A 17640-nucleotide genomic window follows, 5' to 3' on the forward strand; every position below is an offset into this window, starting at 1 on the left:
TTTAAAATTATGGCTAAAATATATTTTAGTTAATATTTATTTTCATTGATAATTTTAATTTTTTTACTAGCTAAATTATATTTGGTCAAATTTTTTTAATTTTTTATAGAGTAAAGTTAAATTTGATCATTTTTATTTTTTACATGTGTTAGATTTGATTGATAATTTTAAAGTTAAATTTTGTTGATAATTTTTTTTATTAAAATTTGACTTATAATTTAAAATTTTTTATTGATAAAAATTTAATTTAATATCAAAAATTAATTTTGGTTAATAAATTAAAAATACTTTAACAGATTTTTGGTTAATATAATTCTTGTATTTATTGTTGTACAATAAGCTTACCTTAATCCCTATAATAATGCTAAATTTCAGACCAAGTAAAATTATAATAGAATTTTGTTATGAAAAATCACAACAAAATTCTGTTATATAAAATCTTAACAGAATTTTATTACAAAAAATCTTAACAGATTTTTCTTTTATAACATCCCTCATATTAACCTTATCCAAATATGAGCCACTCGTCAACACAGAGCATCCCCTGACTTCCATTCTAACCCTCCTTCCCCCTCTTTCTTTCTCTCCTTCTTGGGATTGGTGAGCGCCTTTGGCAACCCATTCCTCTTCTTGGTGATACGAGACTTCGTCAACATCAGAAATAGTTCATCCGTGGCTCATTTGTTGGCAATCTTAGGTAGGAACACCACCGTTGTCACTGGCCAAGCAACCCCTGTTGTCATAAGCATCTCACCTGCCTGCCCTTGGCCTATCCACGTCGACGCTAATGTAGTGGTGAGCAATTTTTCAGATCTAGCGCACCCTTGTTCCATCGTCATGTCATCCTTCCTCTTTGGAGTCTTAGGAATCAAGGAGAGAGTCATGATTGTGAGTGACGAGGATGTTATCGACGAACATAAGGCCAAGCCCTCCTTTGACGAACAAGACCACCCAGTCTCCATCTTCCTCGCCTTCCTCCCTCTACAACCATCAGAGCCCTTCCTCTTTGTCTTCCTTTCGGTGGAGGATGACACTACGACGACATAGGCGGAGGCTACCCTAAACGAGTTGACGACTGGCTTGGGAGTGATTGGACGGAACCTGAGCATGATTCGACCCATCCTTCAAGTAGCCTCGACATCGCTATTTCCATGCAAGTCGATGTAGCAACCACTCCTCTGCTCCATCTTCACTCTTTCGCTCAATTTCCTTGCTTTTGATTGACTCTCTGTGCTTGACTCGTTCTCAGAATCAATGAGCAAGAAAGCTTAAATAGCAAGTTTTTCTCAAATCTCAATTCGTCCGAGTAAAATATTAAACTAAGTTACACATTAAAATCTTTAAATAAATAAATTTTTATTGTCTAGGATTGAATTTAAAAATATTAGGTTATGTTTTATTTCTTGTAATCTTGATTATGTACGATAATTTGAAATAAATACATCTTTAGATATATTTTTTAAGATTTTCTCACAAGTGAGATTTTCATATTTTCTATATCGTTTTAAGGGATGATTTTCAAAAGAATTTTGAGGGTATATTACACAAGGTCGGCCTATGCCTAGGGCCCCTATATATATATATATATATATATATATATATATATATATATATATATATGATCCGGCAGTAAGGACGGGGGACCCCCTTTGAGGGAAGTCAACACCACGTGGAGGTCAAAGGTCAAACGACCGACTGGAAAAGGGGGGCCGATCGGCCGAACGGGGACTAAGCAGAAGCAAAGAACTCGACGGGGAGTCGGGTCTCCGACGCTCATGGTGAACAGGGTCGCCGGGCCGAGCGGGTAGCCCGCTCGGCCGAGGCATAAAGCAGTAATGCTGTGAATAGTTTCATCCGAGCACACGACTTGGAATCTCCCGAGCGGATCAGTACCTACTTCCGGTCGGACGTGATGGGACTGCCGAGCGGCCAGACGCTCGGCGCGGGAACAGAAGAGACAAAAGGACAAGGGAAACATCGGGGGACATCTTATGACAACAAGCGTGTTCGACGACTAACCCATACGCAAAAACCTATGACGGAAGGTTCTACTTTCCCATCAGAGAGGTGCTCGGACTGTAGCAGTATGGTGTCAGGCAAGCTCCTCTGACAAGCCCATACTGAGGTATGGTAAGAGGACACGCATTCACCTCGATATGTGTGCATAAGCTTCTTCACAGCCCTATATAAGGGTCCTCACACTTCGTCGGAGGTACACATTCTGGTATATTCGAAGCCACTTCATAGTTTCCTCTTGCCCGACTTGAGCGTCGGAGGGTCGTCGCCGGGAACCCCTTCCCGGCCCGACTTCGCCGGAGGTCCCTACGTTCAGTCGGAGATCCACGTCATCAGTTCGGAGAGCGCCAAGTGCCCAGCGTCCATTGATTCAGCGTTCGGACAGGATCAATATATATCTTACTATTTTATTAAAAATCTTCCCCCTTTACTAACTAACTTTGGTGAAGCCTAAAATGAATTTACGTTACTGTCCTTTTTTCTCTTCACACTAAAAATAATTTCAAGGTTTATTAGTAATTCCACAAGCGAAACAATCAGTGATCTAGAGTTCGAGACTCAGCTACGACGTATTATTATAAATTTTTCTCATCATTAATTTTATCTGGTTGTTTTATATAAAAAAATAAAGTTCTCTTTAGTCCCACATCTTAGAATTGATAACAATATGATCAAAAAAGTTTCTATAAATATTTTAAGCCGACGATGTTAAAAAATTTACTTTTCTTAGTTTCTTTTACTAAGATAAGTATAATATTAAATTAAAATAATTTTTTTCATATGGAAGCCCATTACAGTAGTTTGTTGCTGGGACCCAAATAATTTATATATTATTATATTACACACGCAACGACGATCACACTCGTATATATAAAGTTTAGATATTAAATATTTAAAATTATGGCTAAACTACATTTTAGTTAATATTTATTTTCATTGATAATTTTAATTTTTTTACTAGCTAAATTATATTTGGTCAAAATTTTTTAATTTTTTATAGAGTAAAGTTAAATTTGATCATTTTTATTTTTTACATGTGTTAGATTTGATTGATAATTTTAAAGTTAAATTTGGTTGATAATTTTTTTGTTAAAATTTGACTTATAATTTTAAATTTTTTACTGATAAAAATTTAATTTAATACCAAAAATTAATTTTGGTTAATAAATTAAAAATACTTTGGTTATACTTAATTGATATTTTTTTTATAAAAATACTTTATAAAGTCATAAACATATTTAATATTGTACTATTATTTTTCTCTAAATTTTTTTTTTCTTTTTTTTTTCTTTTCCTATTATCATTTTTACACCATCATTATTATTGTATCCTTGCAACGAGTTATTATGAACATTTTTTTTAATAATTATCGTCAATGCTTACTAACTAAATATGTTTAACTAAATAAATTTAAATAATTTATTACTTCAAATTAGTTAACATAAAATATTTTTTATTTTTTAAATTCTACCAATAAAGAAATAAGATTTGACATGAGATTAAGTTATTATTATGCCTATGGTTGAGACGGCCCTGGTATTACATATACTTAGATTCTCTTATATGAAGTAGCTTTTAGTCGACTCATGTTGCACAAATAGATCGAAAATTTAATAGGTTAGAGTTAATAAAAAAACTTGTAGGAATTCTCCGCTGTAGTTCTCAGCAGGCAAGTTTAGGTTGGCGCATGATGAAGACTCTGTTCTGATGTTGTGGTGAGTTGCAGTACTTGACTTTATCAGCCTCGTGAACTTTCGTCTCCATCTTCCTCCTCGATCTATCGTACAGAGCAATTTGTGTGATCTAAAATTGATGGTAGGCAAGAGCTGCCAAGGATTATTGGGATGTAGGAGGCGATCAGAAGAGATAAGGTGATCATACAGGGCCTCCTTCCTGCTCCAGAATGTCGGTATAAAATATCTCAATGAACCTCTTTCGAATAATTCTGATCCTTTTGTTCGTCGGCACCGTCGTTTTTGCCCTCTCTCGATTTGTCCTTTGCACATGCCCTCAAAATTTGTGGAGAACAATGTGCATCTCCTACCTAGCTAACAGGAGCTAGTCATGCTTAATTATTAGATCGTTGGATTTCTATTTCGTCACTGGCCACTCAATGGACAATCAGATAACAACATCCCATTTGTCAGTGTAGATACAGTTCTGGTGGTTTAATTCTCTCGATAATTATTCTGTACGTTTTCTTATCAGCCCTACCTTCTCCTTTCTGGTGTTTTGACGTCGTCGTCGTTTTCTCAATTTGTTCTCTGTTTTTTTCTTCTCAGGTTGCACTCCACATCGTACGACAGACAGCGCAAAATATGCGCAGTCGATCGATCGGTGTTCCATGTGCACCCATTTGCATCCATAATTAAGGCCGATAACGTCATCGCTTATCGCATGATCCAATCAGGCGGTGAATACACAGGCGAACATTTAATTCCTTTGAGAAAAATAGCAATCTGCTGGTCACAACAGATAGCGACGACCACAGCTCGTTGTCTCCGATCGTGTTTCTCCGATCGAAATGCTTTGGCAGCAATCTGATGGCGACTCCTCCGTGGTTTTGCACTTCGATCGACGACAGCGCGGGCGCAGGTAGTTGGCGTGCGATCGATCAGAACATTCCACCCGTACCTTTCACGCATTTCATGGGTCTCTTCAAACAATAGTTAACAGCATCATTAATGACGCATACTAGGGAAGGAGGAGGACAGATGATTTAGCCCGAGACGGCAGCTCCTTCCACCGTCAATCTCCTCCGTCGACGTACGCGAGCAGCCTCGATCCAAATCCTGCTGTTCTCGTTTGCTTCCGTGGCACAATCCCATTCGTCGGCCAGGCGGTGGCCGCGAAGCGAATCCAAACCGTGAGCGTCATTCTAGATCTCCTTATCTGATCCCTGCCAATGGCGTCGCGTCGCCCGCGTGGCCGCGGGTCCACCCGCGTCGCCTCGGCTAGCTTCTCGCATCTTCTTTAAAAATGAACTCCATTTTCACATTCCTCAGCTCGTGGTCTTTCATGGGTGAGCCTTCATCAGCTTCCTACATTAGAAAGGTATTGAGATCATGATCGATCATGTTCTTGCCCACCTTAAAACTTCTATTACCTATTTATTTCTTAATCTTAGGTGCAACATTTGATCGAGCAATGCCTGGTGTTCCACATGAACAAGGAGGAATGCATCGAGGCCCTTTCCAAACATGCCAATATCGATCCCGTCATCACTTCCACTGGTACACACACATATATATATTATATAGCATCGTTCTCATTCTGTATTGCATGCATGCATGCATGGAAAGGTATATATACAGTGCAATAAATGAACAGTTTGGACGGAGTTGGAGAAGGAGAACAAGGAATTCTTCCAGACGTACATGAAGGGGCAAGAGGAGAAGGCATTGGACATGGCCACTGAGGAGAGGGTGCAGAAGATGCTGGCTGAGGAGGCTGCCAAAGATTTGGACAAGGATATATAGTGAATAATTATTAGTTAAGATCGATCGGCAAGTTAGTTTATGTTTTAAGTACTTATTTATATTTATATTTATATGTTCTGTTAATATTATAAGGTTTTCTGAATTAATTAAAAGGTCAAGAACCATTGCTATGATATTTATTGATTCACTGAAATTAAGGAAAGCAGATATTGTAATTTCATGAAGGAATTTTCCTTTATCTCTTTATAAAAAATAATTATATGCAAGATTTTATTGTTAAATTTCCGTGTAGACTCAAGTTATCAAAATAAATATGTTTTTTTTTTAAAAATTTTTCCCCATTCCTTTTGGTTTTTTCTTCTTCCAATTTTGAATTGAATATATAATGAACACTTATCAAATTGAATTAATAACTGTTTATCATAATTTTGAAATATTTTCTACCGTAATTTCAAACGAGAGAGGGCATTAGAGATAATTATCAATTGTCAATAAAAAAATTACATCCATGGTAACATATATAATGTTTTATCGCAAGGAAACATGAATCAGTAATACTTCATTGGTAATGATTAATACTTAATGGGACAGATCAAGTCTTCGAAGTGGCTTCTTAAGCGACAGCAATCCGTTCGTGAGCTCCTCCTTGGAAAAACCAAGCCTGGTCGTTGCTCCTGCCATCGCTAACTCCTCCCTCTTCGTCTTCTTCCTCTTCAGCATCCCACAAAAACTTGGCATAAGAAGCGATCGTGTAGCTGCGGTTAATCACAATTAGTCTATAACAAACAGCCTCGTTATATTACTTGTTTCCGATGCAATTTGTTGTTAATTACCAGTCATCGGGGGCAGCCTTCATGGCCCGATCGAAGTAGCTCTCGGCTCGGGGAGCATCATGGTTGTCCTCCCATACCAAATTCGCATACATTGTGAGTACCTCGGGGTCGCTTGGGTTCACTACCATTGCCCGCTCGCAGTGCTCCTTTGCTTTATCAATGTCACCTCGGACCTATAACACACATCCAAAAATTAGAGATGGACTGAACTTTGAGCGATGAAAATGTGAGCTGAGTATAAAAGTAAATAAAGAGAGAAAAAAAATGGATAAACATATCAATTCTCAAATTGTAAGCCAAGATATTGTGTTTGGAATTTTATGTAATTATGTTAGTTAATTAATTATAAATCTAATTTATTATTTAATTCTAGAAGGCGTTCTCACTAATTCAACATTCATAACGATACAATGATGACATCAACCATCAGGCCCTTTATTTATATGAAAATTGAGCTCACCTCCTTCAAGTACTTGGCGTAATTGCCCAGGAGAAGAGAGTTTCCCGGGTCCGTTTTGATCATCTTCGAGTAATACGCATCCATGGCGTCGCTACCGCAGTCATTTCCTCCTCCGCCTCTCGCCACCCCGCGTCCCCCGCTTTCGCCACCGGATCCTCCGTCGCCCACTTCAAACAAGGTGGGACGCCCTCCGGTCTTGGGGGAGGCAACAGTGACTCGGCGCTGGTCCAATCCCGAGCTCGTCAGGAGGACCCGGCCGAGCGGCGAGGAAGGGGATGAGCAAACAGAGGACCGGGCCTTGGAAAGTGCATCGGCAACCTCGCGCTCCTCCACGGAGCGGCACCTGGAGATGTGCGGCGGTGAGGCGGAGAAGCAGGACGCGAAGTGGGCCGTCGAGCGCGCCCGCGGCAGCTGCTGCCGCACTTGTAGCTCCGCAGACCCGGCCCCGCCGGATAAGTCATGCGCCGGGACCTGAGGCCATGGCTGGCTGAGCAAAGGCGTAGAAGCGCTGCGAAGGAGCATTGTTCGCCTCCGGCCAAAGCGATTGACGGACATCGAAGCGACGACCGGTATATAAAGCAGTGGATTCCGAGCAAGGCAAGAGATCCCTACCGTCCGTTAGACGGGTGGACCCACTGCAATTTGCCTATTAATAGTCAACCGGATCGCCTGCTTTAGTCCCCAGCAAGTTAAATTTTACCATGCTGCATAAATACAGACACGTGGACTTTCGGAATGTTAAACGGACGATTCGACAGTTCTAAAAGGGAAAACGCGATCGAGCGTGACAATGAATCCGATGCGATGCTAAAAATAGCGTTCGGGATGGCGGACGGTTGGATAAATTGCCACTTGGCATTGACGCGTGGTGGATGCTGAGTGTTCTGAAGGATTCGCTGTCAGCTCTCGGCTAGTCGGTTTAGCGCGATGATCCTGTTTGTGATTGAGAAAAAGACAGGGGACTTCGGCCTTGCCCGGCACCTAACTGCGGTCGGACGACGTGAGCAGGCGGAGTTTTGGCAGCTAGGCATGCGCTCTCCGCTGTCTTCTCCTATCTTCTGGTACGTATAAATCTGATGACCCGCATTGCTATTGGTTGAATTATGTGAGACATACCTCTACCTGGAAGGTTTTAAAGTGGGTGACGGGTGCCCAGGCAGACGTGGGTGACGGGTGCCCAGGCAGACGACGTACCGCTGTCTCTCCACTGGTAGTCATCTCTCCCCATCCTAAAATAACCCAAAACAGACCACGGATTCCGAACCGATCGATCGCCTGCCCTCGTCCAAAGGGAAAATACAAAGGTGAGAACGACGAACTCTAATCGGCGAATTCTCGCTTTCGGCTTCGATTTTGTCTGTGGATTTCTGTAAATCTTCATCGAAAAGTTACATTCTTCTGTGGAAAACATTTGTGTGCTAATTTAGGCATATGATCTCTGTCCTGGGCTTCCTTTTTCCGACATGTAAATTACCTTTGTGATTGATTGATCCTTGCGCTGGTTTTCATGAAACTATTATTGATGATGATCTGTGTTGATGGTTTGCCAGGGTGGAAATTTTTAGTCTAGATCTAGCAAAATGTCGCCGGTGGAATCGCCCCGTGAGGAGAATGTTTACTTGGCCAAGCTGGCTGAGCAGGCGGAGCGGTATGAGGAGATGGTAGAGTTCATGGAAAAGGTGGTGAAGACGATCAACGGGGAGGAGCTCACTGTCGAGGAGCGCAACCTCCTCTCAGTAGCCTATAAGAATGTTATTGGAGCTCGTCGTGCGTCCTGGCGAATTATCTCCTCCATCGAGCAGAAGGAGGAGAGCCGCGGCAACGAGGACCATGTTTCTTTGATAAAACATTATCGAGCCGAGGTCGAAGCAGAACTCAGCAAGATCTGCTATGGTATTCTGAAGCTACTTGATTCCCACCTCGTCCCCTCCGCCACCAGTGCAGAATCAAAGGTCTTTTATCATAAGATGAAGGGTGACTACCACAGGTTAGATAAGCGCATTTGTCTTATTGCATATTTTTGTACTAAAAATTTATCAATATCTCTTTTTCTCCCCTTCTCTTTCTTGTTATCTTATTTGGTTTACTTGCATAGGTACCTGGCTGAGTTCAAGACTGGAGCAGAGAGGAAAGAAGCAGCTGAAAACACTCTTTTGGCATACAAATCTGCACAGGTATGCAATATTACAGATTGAGCTCCTGTTGCTTATTCGTTCTTTGTATTTTCCTTGATGTTTTGATCCAATTCTTAGGTAAATAAATATATGCAAAGTCATGCAGGATGGATTAATGAAAATAAATACTAGCTTTTGTTTTTTGTTGGAAACCAAGTAATTGACTCTGGGACCGCATAAATAGTTTCTTAGTATCTTTATATGTGTGCAAAGGAAGATTTTTCTCTACTATTTATGTTTTTAATATATTTCTAGGTTTGCATTGAACTAGCTTTAGTAACCCCCTGGTTTGTAAAAAATCTTATCTCTGCGCAGAGCCTATATAATGTGTCAGTCATCCATTGTGACATTATGTTTAAATCATATTTCTTCTATAACTGCTTTCCGACAATTTTTTTTTTTGTAAATTCTGTTACAAGTATCTGACTTCAGCTATAATGCATAACAGGATATTGCTTTAGCTGATTTGGCTCCTACTCATCCTATAAGGCTTGGGCTGGCACTGAACTTCTCTGTCTTCTACTATGAGATTGTGAACTCACCAGATCGTGCTTGCAGCCTTGCAAAGCAGGTTTGTCTCTCAATTTCTTCACGTAGATCTGAGAGTAAAACTTCAGTCTTTACTTTCATGACATTCCTGACACACTATGTAATGCTTGTTTGAACATGTGTGAATCTATTTTGATACTAAGAGCAATGAAGCAAATTTTTTATTGTTCGTGAGCAAATGTAGCTCCTTAAATAAAAAAATAGGCATAATCTGGATATGAACATGTATGGTAGTTGATTAATTAAATTGTAGGCGTGAGAGATAAAACTAATATTGGATGGTCAAAACGATGATAAAAACAATACAGGTCTTATTAATTATCTGGCCTATGCATATGGTTGAATGGCAGGATATGCCCTACTTTTCTAGCCTTAAGTAGTTGCAATACATGGATTCTTGTTATTTACTTTTCTTGCATATGAATACATACAAGCATAATAGTGTTGTGACTAGGAACATTTGAGTCATACACATACTTTATTTTTTCTCTATAATATTGTGAACATCAAGTTGGGAACCTAAAAGCCTTAAGGAAAATAGTCATGATGTTTAAGAGTTTGGAGCTCAAATGATGATCAGTTCAGATGAATTCTAAACTGGTTCAAATACCACTGCATTATTTTTTATTTGATCAGTTATGAAGTTATCTTATTTTTTAAAGTTTTAGTGATATATTTAAAATTGCAAGGAAAACATGGATACATGATGAAAAATGGACATATGGACATTTCTGCAACTTGAGATCCAGTTCGTCTGTTACATTATCCTCTTGTATTTCATATCTGGTCTTGTAATTATGAATGGTTACCGAACAAACAACCAAGAATGAGTCATGTAATCGATAGCAGAATCAGAATCTTCTCTTGGGTAAAACCAAACAAGTATAACAAGTAACTGTTCAGAAGATTAGAACTTAGCAATAGCTAAAACAGAAGAATGTTTAAGCTTTGTCATTTACAAATATGACTTTCACAAACACAAATTAACACCATAAAAAGAAAAACGATCTTGAATTGGTTTTTGATTAACAATGATATACTGGAAAATAAAAGTAAATTGATGCATACTTGTGCATGAGTACCACAAACATTAATTGCTACTGTTACTACAACACCTTATCAAAATTAAGGTCTAGGTATGTCAACTCAAACCATTCATACCTTGTTTAAATCTCTAGTCATCTTAGAAGCCTCTCAAAGGAGACTACTGTGTCTAGTTTCTAAACTCTTTAGTCAGCATTACCATTATGTCAGCTTCTTCAGCCCATAATCACAAATGAGAAAAATTAAAGAAAAGAAAGTATTGAGAAGTTATCATTGGGCTTATAGTTATCCAACTGTACATATTTTTCCAGTACATGGGTTTTAATACGTATAGTGAAAGCTGATAATAATTTTCAATGTTTTTGACTATTAGAACGCCAAATGGATTTATATTGTCTGCATCTGTTTCACTTGCTACGTGAGATCCAAAATAATTATTACTATCATCATTATTACCTTCAACAGAGGAAGTGTTTCCATTGTCAAGCCACATAGGAGGGATTCCACATCCACTCATATATGAAAATGAAGTATGTTTCCTAACTTAAGAATATATATTTAGATGGACAAAAAAGAAAATCAAAGATGTCGACCTTTCTGATTTTGGCCCTGGCCCAACATGAGCATGGGTCTGGTCAGCTTGTCTTGTGTTATAGGGAAATATTGGAACAGTTTGAGATTGTTTAGGCCACACTTGACCTTTGACGTACTGTCAGCTGTTTATGCACACTCTTTGGAATGATCAGGATCCATATGTTCAATTTTCAATATACTTACCTTGGCATGGGATCAAGATGGTCTAGTGATAATCTAGATGGTCTTGCAATGTCTAGGCCGTTGTCTTGATCATCAAAGTCCAATGATAAGTGTTCTTTATCCTGTTGGCAATCTTTTGCATCCAACCAATCCTTGTAGCAAATGCATCCATCATCTTCTTGTTTGGTCAACCCTTCTCATCCCACACTCAAGTACATGTAATGAAATAAGACCAGGACTGTTGTAGCCACTTGTAGAACTTTTAGTGTATCTTGTAGCATGACAGTAAGGGCAGAGTCATCTTTGTCTAGGATGCCGTTTGATTTCCTATTCAAGTAGAAAGTCTAGAATATTTAACACATTTACTTCATAATTTAATTCAATCTCGGGTCCCTTTCATGTTGGCTCAAATGATTACAAATCAATGACCTATATATGGAGGAGAGGCTATAACCGCCGTAGGAAGTTCATGGTGTTTTATATCTCACACACACTTGTGTATTATCATACTTCTCATGGTATAATGTGCACATCTTATTTAATAAATGTTCCATACCAATTTTTTTTATAAACATTGGAAATTTGCATATTTTTATAATGTTAAAAAATAATATCATAAAATCCAAAATCTCTGACTTAAGGATCTAAAGTAAAGATTTACAAAATAACTCACGTATATAATCACTTCAATGTTTTTTAGCTTGTCTCTAACCGTAAGTATACGAGTTAAATGTGTAGATAACACAAATGAGTTACTAAACAGAATATACATGTGTGTGTGTATGAGACTAGTTTTAGCTTTCAATTGTAGCAAAAGTGATTACGCTCATCCCATCCCCACGTTATGTGAAGGGAGGTAAATCACCAGGTCAGCTTATAACAGAATACCAAGTGGTTAGAGGGTTGGAGTTTTTTCCTGAGGGCATACGCTCGTTGGGAATTGATCTCTGCCCCATTATAGCAAATCTACCACCCTCTAACCAACTGGGCACTTGAGCACTAGTTTTAGCTTTCAAACTCATTATAATAACACCATTTTTTTGATGAATTATCAAATATAATGGGAAATATTTTATTGGTTATGCCATATACATATGCTACATTATGAATATTCACATATGTTGAAGATGTAATTTGGGAATATTTTAAACTTTTAAAACTAATAGTAAAAAAGTTATCATCTATCCTATGTCGTGTAACAAACATAAGGTGAATTATGCATGCATTGCTAATCCAAATATCAAATGTTAATGCAATGGTTAAAAAAATATTGTAAAAGGATGAGTTTTCAGTTAAAGTTCTTTTAAAAAAATAATTCTCAATTGCATTGTATTTTTAAAGTTTCTCTTCTATGAAGGTGTAAATACACAATTTATAGAATAAATTATTGAGAATGGTGAATCAAACTTCACTATATATTTAGTGAGTGAATGATACTTCTAAGAGTGAAAGACAATGTTACTTCTGGTAACAACACTAATGAGATTTAACATGGTAAGGTTGCTCTTGTGTGACGATGTCACGGGTTCGAGTCACGAAAACAAGAGAGCAGGGTAGGGTTGCGTAGAATATAGACCCTTCCTCGGGATCCTATATTGACGAGAGCTTTGTGCATCGGTCTTTCCTTTTTTTAACATGGTAAGGTGATATTTCACTCAACATGTCCGTACCATCTCTCGAAGTTTTCTTTCAATGAGTGTAACTCTCACTTTCTTTCTAATGTTCTTATTTTTTATGTGTTCATGCTTGTATGATCGTATGCCCACTTTAACATTTTCATATTTGCAGCTTTCATCTTTTGCTTGTGTGCTCGCTTCATAGCCCAAATATAAAATGGATTAAGAGAATCAGATTTTAGAATATGAGTATGGGAATTGAGAGTTTGAGATGGGAAAGAGAAAATTAGTAATTAGAATAAGAGTATAGGAATTGAGAGTTTAAGATGAGGATGATGGGTGGGACACACACACATGCACACATTGAATTCTAAATATCATTTTGGTTTCTAAGCCAAATGGGCGTAATACTGCAGGGATTTAATGTTTTTTAGCCATTGGAGGGATATTTTGATCATCTAAGACCATTAGAAAGATGTTTTCGGAGGAAACTGGTTTTGGATCGAGCCCTTGTCAGTCTCATTTGTATGCTATATCAAACATGGGTCCATGCTATTCTTAGACATGATTATGGTGTGGATTGTGTTGAGCTTAGTATGCCGTCCTGGGCATTGCCGCCTGGTCAGTTGCAACTTGGCCCATTTGGCACCCCCAAGGATGAATTGAATATATTGGAGATGAGGTAATAGTTTTTATTTATTTATTTATTCAGTGATTTATTTTTGCTATTTGTACATCATCACTAGTGTGCCTTTACTTGATCATCCCATAAATTATCTGCAACCTTTCTCTCTAGTGAAGCATGATTGGACAACTAATTATTCTAAACCAGCAGACATCCTTATTTCTTCCACATACCTTGTATTAGCTCAAAAAGCCTTTCTCAACACATAAAAAATATGAAATACCAGAGCCATTAAGCAAACTAAAGTTGCTAAAATTCATGTGTCTATAACTATTACACCCGTCAAACCAGAAGCTGAAGAGACTAGAGGAGAGGAGATGGTCACAAGACTGTAGGAGTAGGGGGCTGAAGGTCATTAGCATTGTTCTAAAAATCAGCCTTGGCGGCCACCTAGGCACCAGCCAGCCGAACCGAAAACATGCTGGTTGGCCAGCCTAGGCGGCCCTAGGCGTCGACTAATCAATTGACTCGTCTAGGCGCCGCGGAAATAGTATAGGGTTTTCATAATTTTTTTAGTTTGGACTTTTTAATTTAAGCCCAATTAAAAAACACTAAAATGTAACCCTTTTTTTTTTTTTTTGTATTAGTCTTAAGTTTCATAAGCCCTAAACTTTGGTCCAAGAAAATCAATTTGTTGGCATGCCCTAGGTGCTAGAATCAAACTTCATCTTTGTCGTAAGTAATCAGAGCTAGAGAAATCATAGCGAATGAAGAAGCCCACATTTTAGAGAAATCAGAGAGTTAAAGGCCAGAGAAATCAATTTGAAGAAAAATTTGGTATCTAATCTTTTCTCAATTTAGCGACTTGGAAGGGATTGAATTGAAGATTGGCCAAAGCCTCATCCTTTGGAAACTTCATTTCATTGGACATTCGCAATATTCATTGAAGTTGAAAGGTAATTTGTTTTAATTTGAATACTTGCAAATTAAAAGATAATTTATTTTAATTATTATATAATTTATTATGTAATTTATGTTAATACCATGGAATTCACCTAGTGGTACCTAGTCCCCGCTAAGGCGGCCTAGACATGCTAGGCGTTGGTTTGGTGGCCGACTAGCGCCTAGTGAATTTTAGAGCCTTAGTCATTAGGAGAGGAATGAATGGGTTATTAGTAGATGATCGCAGTTAAGTTGCTAGTGCCGAACTGGATGGTAGGTGTCGATCGAAAGGAGTAGAGGTGAGCATTCAATTAATTCGGTCAATAATTGGACTGAATTAACTGCTTTAATTTTGACTAACCGAACCAAAACTAAGTTTTGCAAAAACGGTAACCGAACCAAATTAAAAATCAGTTATTTCAGTTAACACTGAATTAATTGAATTTTTTAATCCGAAAATCAAAACCGAATTAATCAATATTTTTAAAAATAAAAACCGAATTTCTAAATTGACCAAACTAAATTTCTGAAATAAATCGGTTCGGTCGGTTTTTTTTTTCAGTTTAACCGAATAGTTGCACACCCCTAGAAAGGAGTGCCCAGAGTGCCGGGGGCTGTGGCCTTTGATTTTAGAGATTGGGATGGGAGAGATCACATGATGAGAGGTAGTGATGGCATTGGTGGGTGATGGTATCACCTGATCCGGAGAGGGAGAATAGGGGGATGACATATGTTCCAGCAATTTGCATCATGGAAATTGGATGGCAACTAACTTGTTTTTTTTGTTTGTTATACATAAAGATCCTTTAATTATGAAATTCCAATAAAGCACCCCTGGAATTTACAGGAGTGCTTTCACAGATTCTCAAAAGTACAATAGGCAACATGCCTTACCGTAATTCAGCCCCAGCATATAGTGCATTAATAGATCATTGACGCCCCTGGGGCAAGGTTGAGTTGACTAGTGCAGGGTAGAGTTGTTACAATAGGGCAAGGGTTCGAATCTCGGCAAAGCCGAGGAAAAAGCCCTCCCCCACACTAGTCAACTACAACTTCCCGATTTACCTCCTCACAGATGGTCGTGGGGCCGACCGTGTGGGGCCGCTGGGGTGGCGGATTCCATCTTTTGCTACAATTAATAGATCATTGACTGAACAATGGTGAGAAAAGGGTTCATAAGGTTGGTATTGTAGAAGGTTTAAGGATATTATAGTTTTCTGTGTCTATCTCTAAAGATTGTTTCTGTTAGGCAATTTTCTCCTCTATTTGTGATAAGTCATCCAAATTTTTTTACATAAATCTAGTATGATTTATAGCATCTCCATTTGGCTTTTCCCGGGCATTCTATATATAATATATTTTTTATTTTCTCTCTAATGACTTATTTTTGGTTTATCTTGTAATTTATTAGTTGGTGGAAATGTGGATTGCAGGCTTTTGATGAGGCTATCTCTGAACTTGATACTTTGGGAGAAGAATCATACAAGGACAGCACCTTGATAATGCAGCTTCTTCGAGACAACTTAACACTGTGGACCTCTGATATCACGGTCAGTCTCCTTTCTTTTATCAGTGTAACAACAATACTGATATTCTATCAAGGTAATCATCCTCTGACTGGATTTTTACTGGCAGGAGGACGGAGCCGATGAAATCAAGGAAGCTACAAAGAAGGAATCAGGGGAGGGCCAGTAAACTTAGTTTATCAGCTAATAGAACAAATTCTTCTGCTTCTTGTGTCTTATTTTGCATCATTAAGCAACAAATACACCCCAATGGATTCTTGTTTCTATTTCAGTGTTTGTTATTTGTGATTTTCTACATGCTTGTTATTATGAACGATCCTAAGATGTGATTCTGAATGGATTGTTTACGGACTAGCTACGGATCCGGTGGACACAAGTTTCATGGACTATTGATCCGAATGAACCTGTTTCTTGAAATCACTCATAGCTGCTACTTGGTCTCACTCATGGTGATCCTTTACGCGAAGGTAAACATTGTTAGGCCGATTGTCTTGTGCCGGTGTGCCATGACAGGTCAGCGCATTGGGTTGTGATATATATATAGAGCTGATACGTTTTCTGATTCTCGCTATGCGATTGTGCCTGATTTTGATGGTAGTAGTGTTCTGTTATCAAATTTAATTATTTTTCTATTGTACTAGCATCCCGACTGAATTAAAAAATAAATTCTAAATTCTTTTTTTTTCTTAAAAATTCAAACATTTCAAATCCCCTTTGAACTCCTTCGTTTCCTTTGGTGTTGCGATTGTGTAGAGTTGTCAATCATCGTCTTCACTAATTACCTCCTTCAGTGTTGCATCGCCAAACTTGTATGTTGCCGTTCATCTATAGTGTGTTCTCTTCATGTACTATCCTAACATCTTGTCATTCCATAGCTACTACAATGTTCTTATAGAACCACAAACAAGAACGTGCAGTAGTTGCGGTTCCATAGCTAATACAATATTTTGATCTAATCAAATCAACATTCTGGTCTAATCATATTGTAACAACTATGATTACGCAACTGTTATAACACTCTTAGACCAGCATGTTATATTAACTACAGAATCGTAGTTGCTACAACGTGCATAGACCAGAACGTTGAAGTCTAATCATGTTGTAGCAGCTACAATTCCATAGCTACTACGTGTTGGTCTAAAAATGTTGTAGTAGCTACAATTCCGTAGCTGCTACAATGTGCTGGTCTATTATAGCAGCTATGTAATCATAATTGTTACAATATGATTAGACCATAACATTATAGTAGATAAAAAAAGCCGCTACAACATGTTGGTTAGTACATATATTTGTAATATCGCGAGAAAAAATTACTTTGGAAAAAATTATTGGAGTGCTTTGATTTTAAGTTTTTAAATTGCAAGGCTTAAGCAATTTCTTTAATTTCTAACAACTTGCACAATATACGAGATATGTTATTGTTGGAGTTACCTATTGTCATGTATTATTTAAAGTATATTGGTAATCCAGAGTAGAACCTCTAGTCTTCTTAATAAGCTTGAATCTGTCTGCTGCAACAATACCTAGATAATTGAAGAATCTAACATTCCTCAGCAATGGAAGAAAATGGTGACAAGGGGCAGTTATACATTCCCTAAGTTGCAAATGATAGAAAGCAAAAAATTGGGATGAAATTCACATCAATAGAGGATGTATTTT

General features: G+C 38.1%; 3 protein-coding genes across 4 annotated transcripts; 2 read left to right on the plus strand and 1 right to left on the minus strand.

Moving 5' to 3' along the window:
• Positions 1 to 4911: 4911 nt before the first annotated feature.
• LOC121970162 lies at positions 4912 to 5631 on the plus strand. The gene is made up of 3 exons (XM_042520677.1): positions 4912 to 5070; positions 5144 to 5249; positions 5347 to 5631. Exons 1-3 carry the CDS (start codon positions 4996 to 4998, stop codon positions 5493 to 5495), a joined length of 330 nt encoding a protein of 109 aa, XP_042376611.1. The 5' UTR covers positions 4912 to 4995; the 3' UTR covers positions 5496 to 5631.
• A 300-nt stretch (positions 5632 to 5931) lies between these two features.
• On the minus strand, positions 5932 to 7319 carry LOC121970160. Its single transcript, XM_042520673.1, has 3 exons — positions 6750 to 7319; positions 6290 to 6462; positions 5932 to 6211 (listed from the first exon to the last, which is right to left on the minus strand). Exons 1-3 carry the CDS (start codon positions 7302 to 7304, stop codon positions 6070 to 6072), a joined length of 870 nt encoding a protein of 289 aa, XP_042376607.1. The 5' UTR covers positions 7305 to 7319; the 3' UTR covers positions 5932 to 6069.
• A 574-nt stretch (positions 7320 to 7893) lies between these two features.
• LOC121970161 (14-3-3-like protein GF14-C) lies at positions 7894 to 16276 on the plus strand. Of its 2 annotated transcripts, none has more exons than XM_042520675.1 (6): positions 7894 to 8053; positions 8300 to 8736; positions 8845 to 8923; positions 9372 to 9494; positions 15889 to 16005; positions 16091 to 16276. In XM_042520675.1, the coding sequence occupies exons 2-6, from the start codon at positions 8330 to 8332 to the stop codon at positions 16148 to 16150; spliced, it is 786 nt and encodes a 261-aa protein (XP_042376609.1). In that variant the 5' UTR covers positions 7894 to 8053; positions 8300 to 8329; the 3' UTR covers positions 16151 to 16276. The 2 variants fall into 2 exon arrangements, with proteins under 2 accessions (XP_042376609.1, XP_042376610.1); XM_042520676.1 differs by lacking the exon at positions 7894 to 8053 and adding an exon at positions 8104 to 8214.
• Positions 16277 to 17640: the final 1364 nt, after the last annotated feature.

The sequence above is a fragment of the Zingiber officinale genome, chromosome 4A, assembly GCF_018446385.1.
Source record: "Zingiber officinale cultivar Zhangliang chromosome 4A, Zo_v1.1, whole genome shotgun sequence".
Taxonomy (NCBI): Eukaryota; Viridiplantae; Streptophyta; class Magnoliopsida; order Zingiberales; family Zingiberaceae; genus Zingiber; species Zingiber officinale.

What these genes read in the sequence shown, in the direction of transcription:
- LOC121970162 (XM_042520677.1), top strand. Translation starts at nt 4,996, where the DNA reads ATGAACTCCATTTTCACATTCCTCAGCTCGTGGTCTTTCATGGGTGAG. An exon ending in CAGCTTCCTACATTAGAAAG is followed by an intron (nt 5,071 to 5,143) that starts GTATTGAGATCA and finishes TCTTAATCTTAG; the next exon opens with GTGCAACATTTGATCGAGCA. An exon ending in TCCCGTCATCACTTCCACTG is followed by an intron (nt 5,250 to 5,346) that starts GTACACACACAT and finishes ATAAATGAACAG; the next exon opens with TTTGGACGGAGTTGGAGAAG.
- LOC121970160 (XM_042520673.1), bottom strand. Translation starts at nt 7,304, where the DNA reads ATGTCCGTCAATCGCTTTGGCCGGAGGCGAACAATGCTCCTTCGCAGC. An exon ending in ACGCCAAGTACTTGAAGGAG is followed by an intron (nt 6,463 to 6,749) that starts GTGAGCTCAATT and finishes TGTGTGTTATAG; the next exon opens with GTCCGAGGTGACATTGATAA. An exon ending in AAGGCTGCCCCCGATGACTG is followed by an intron (nt 6,212 to 6,289) that starts GTAATTAACAAC and finishes GATTAACCGCAG; the next exon opens with CTACACGATCGCTTCTTATG.
- LOC121970161 (XM_042520675.1), top strand. Translation starts at nt 8,330, where the DNA reads ATGTCGCCGGTGGAATCGCCCCGTGAGGAGAATGTTTACTTGGCCAAG. An exon ending in ATGAAGGGTGACTACCACAG is followed by an intron (nt 8,737 to 8,844) that starts GTTAGATAAGCG and finishes TTACTTGCATAG; the next exon opens with GTACCTGGCTGAGTTCAAGA. An exon ending in TGTGGACCTCTGATATCACG is followed by an intron (nt 16,006 to 16,090) that starts GTCAGTCTCCTT and finishes TTTTACTGGCAG; the next exon opens with GAGGACGGAGCCGATGAAAT.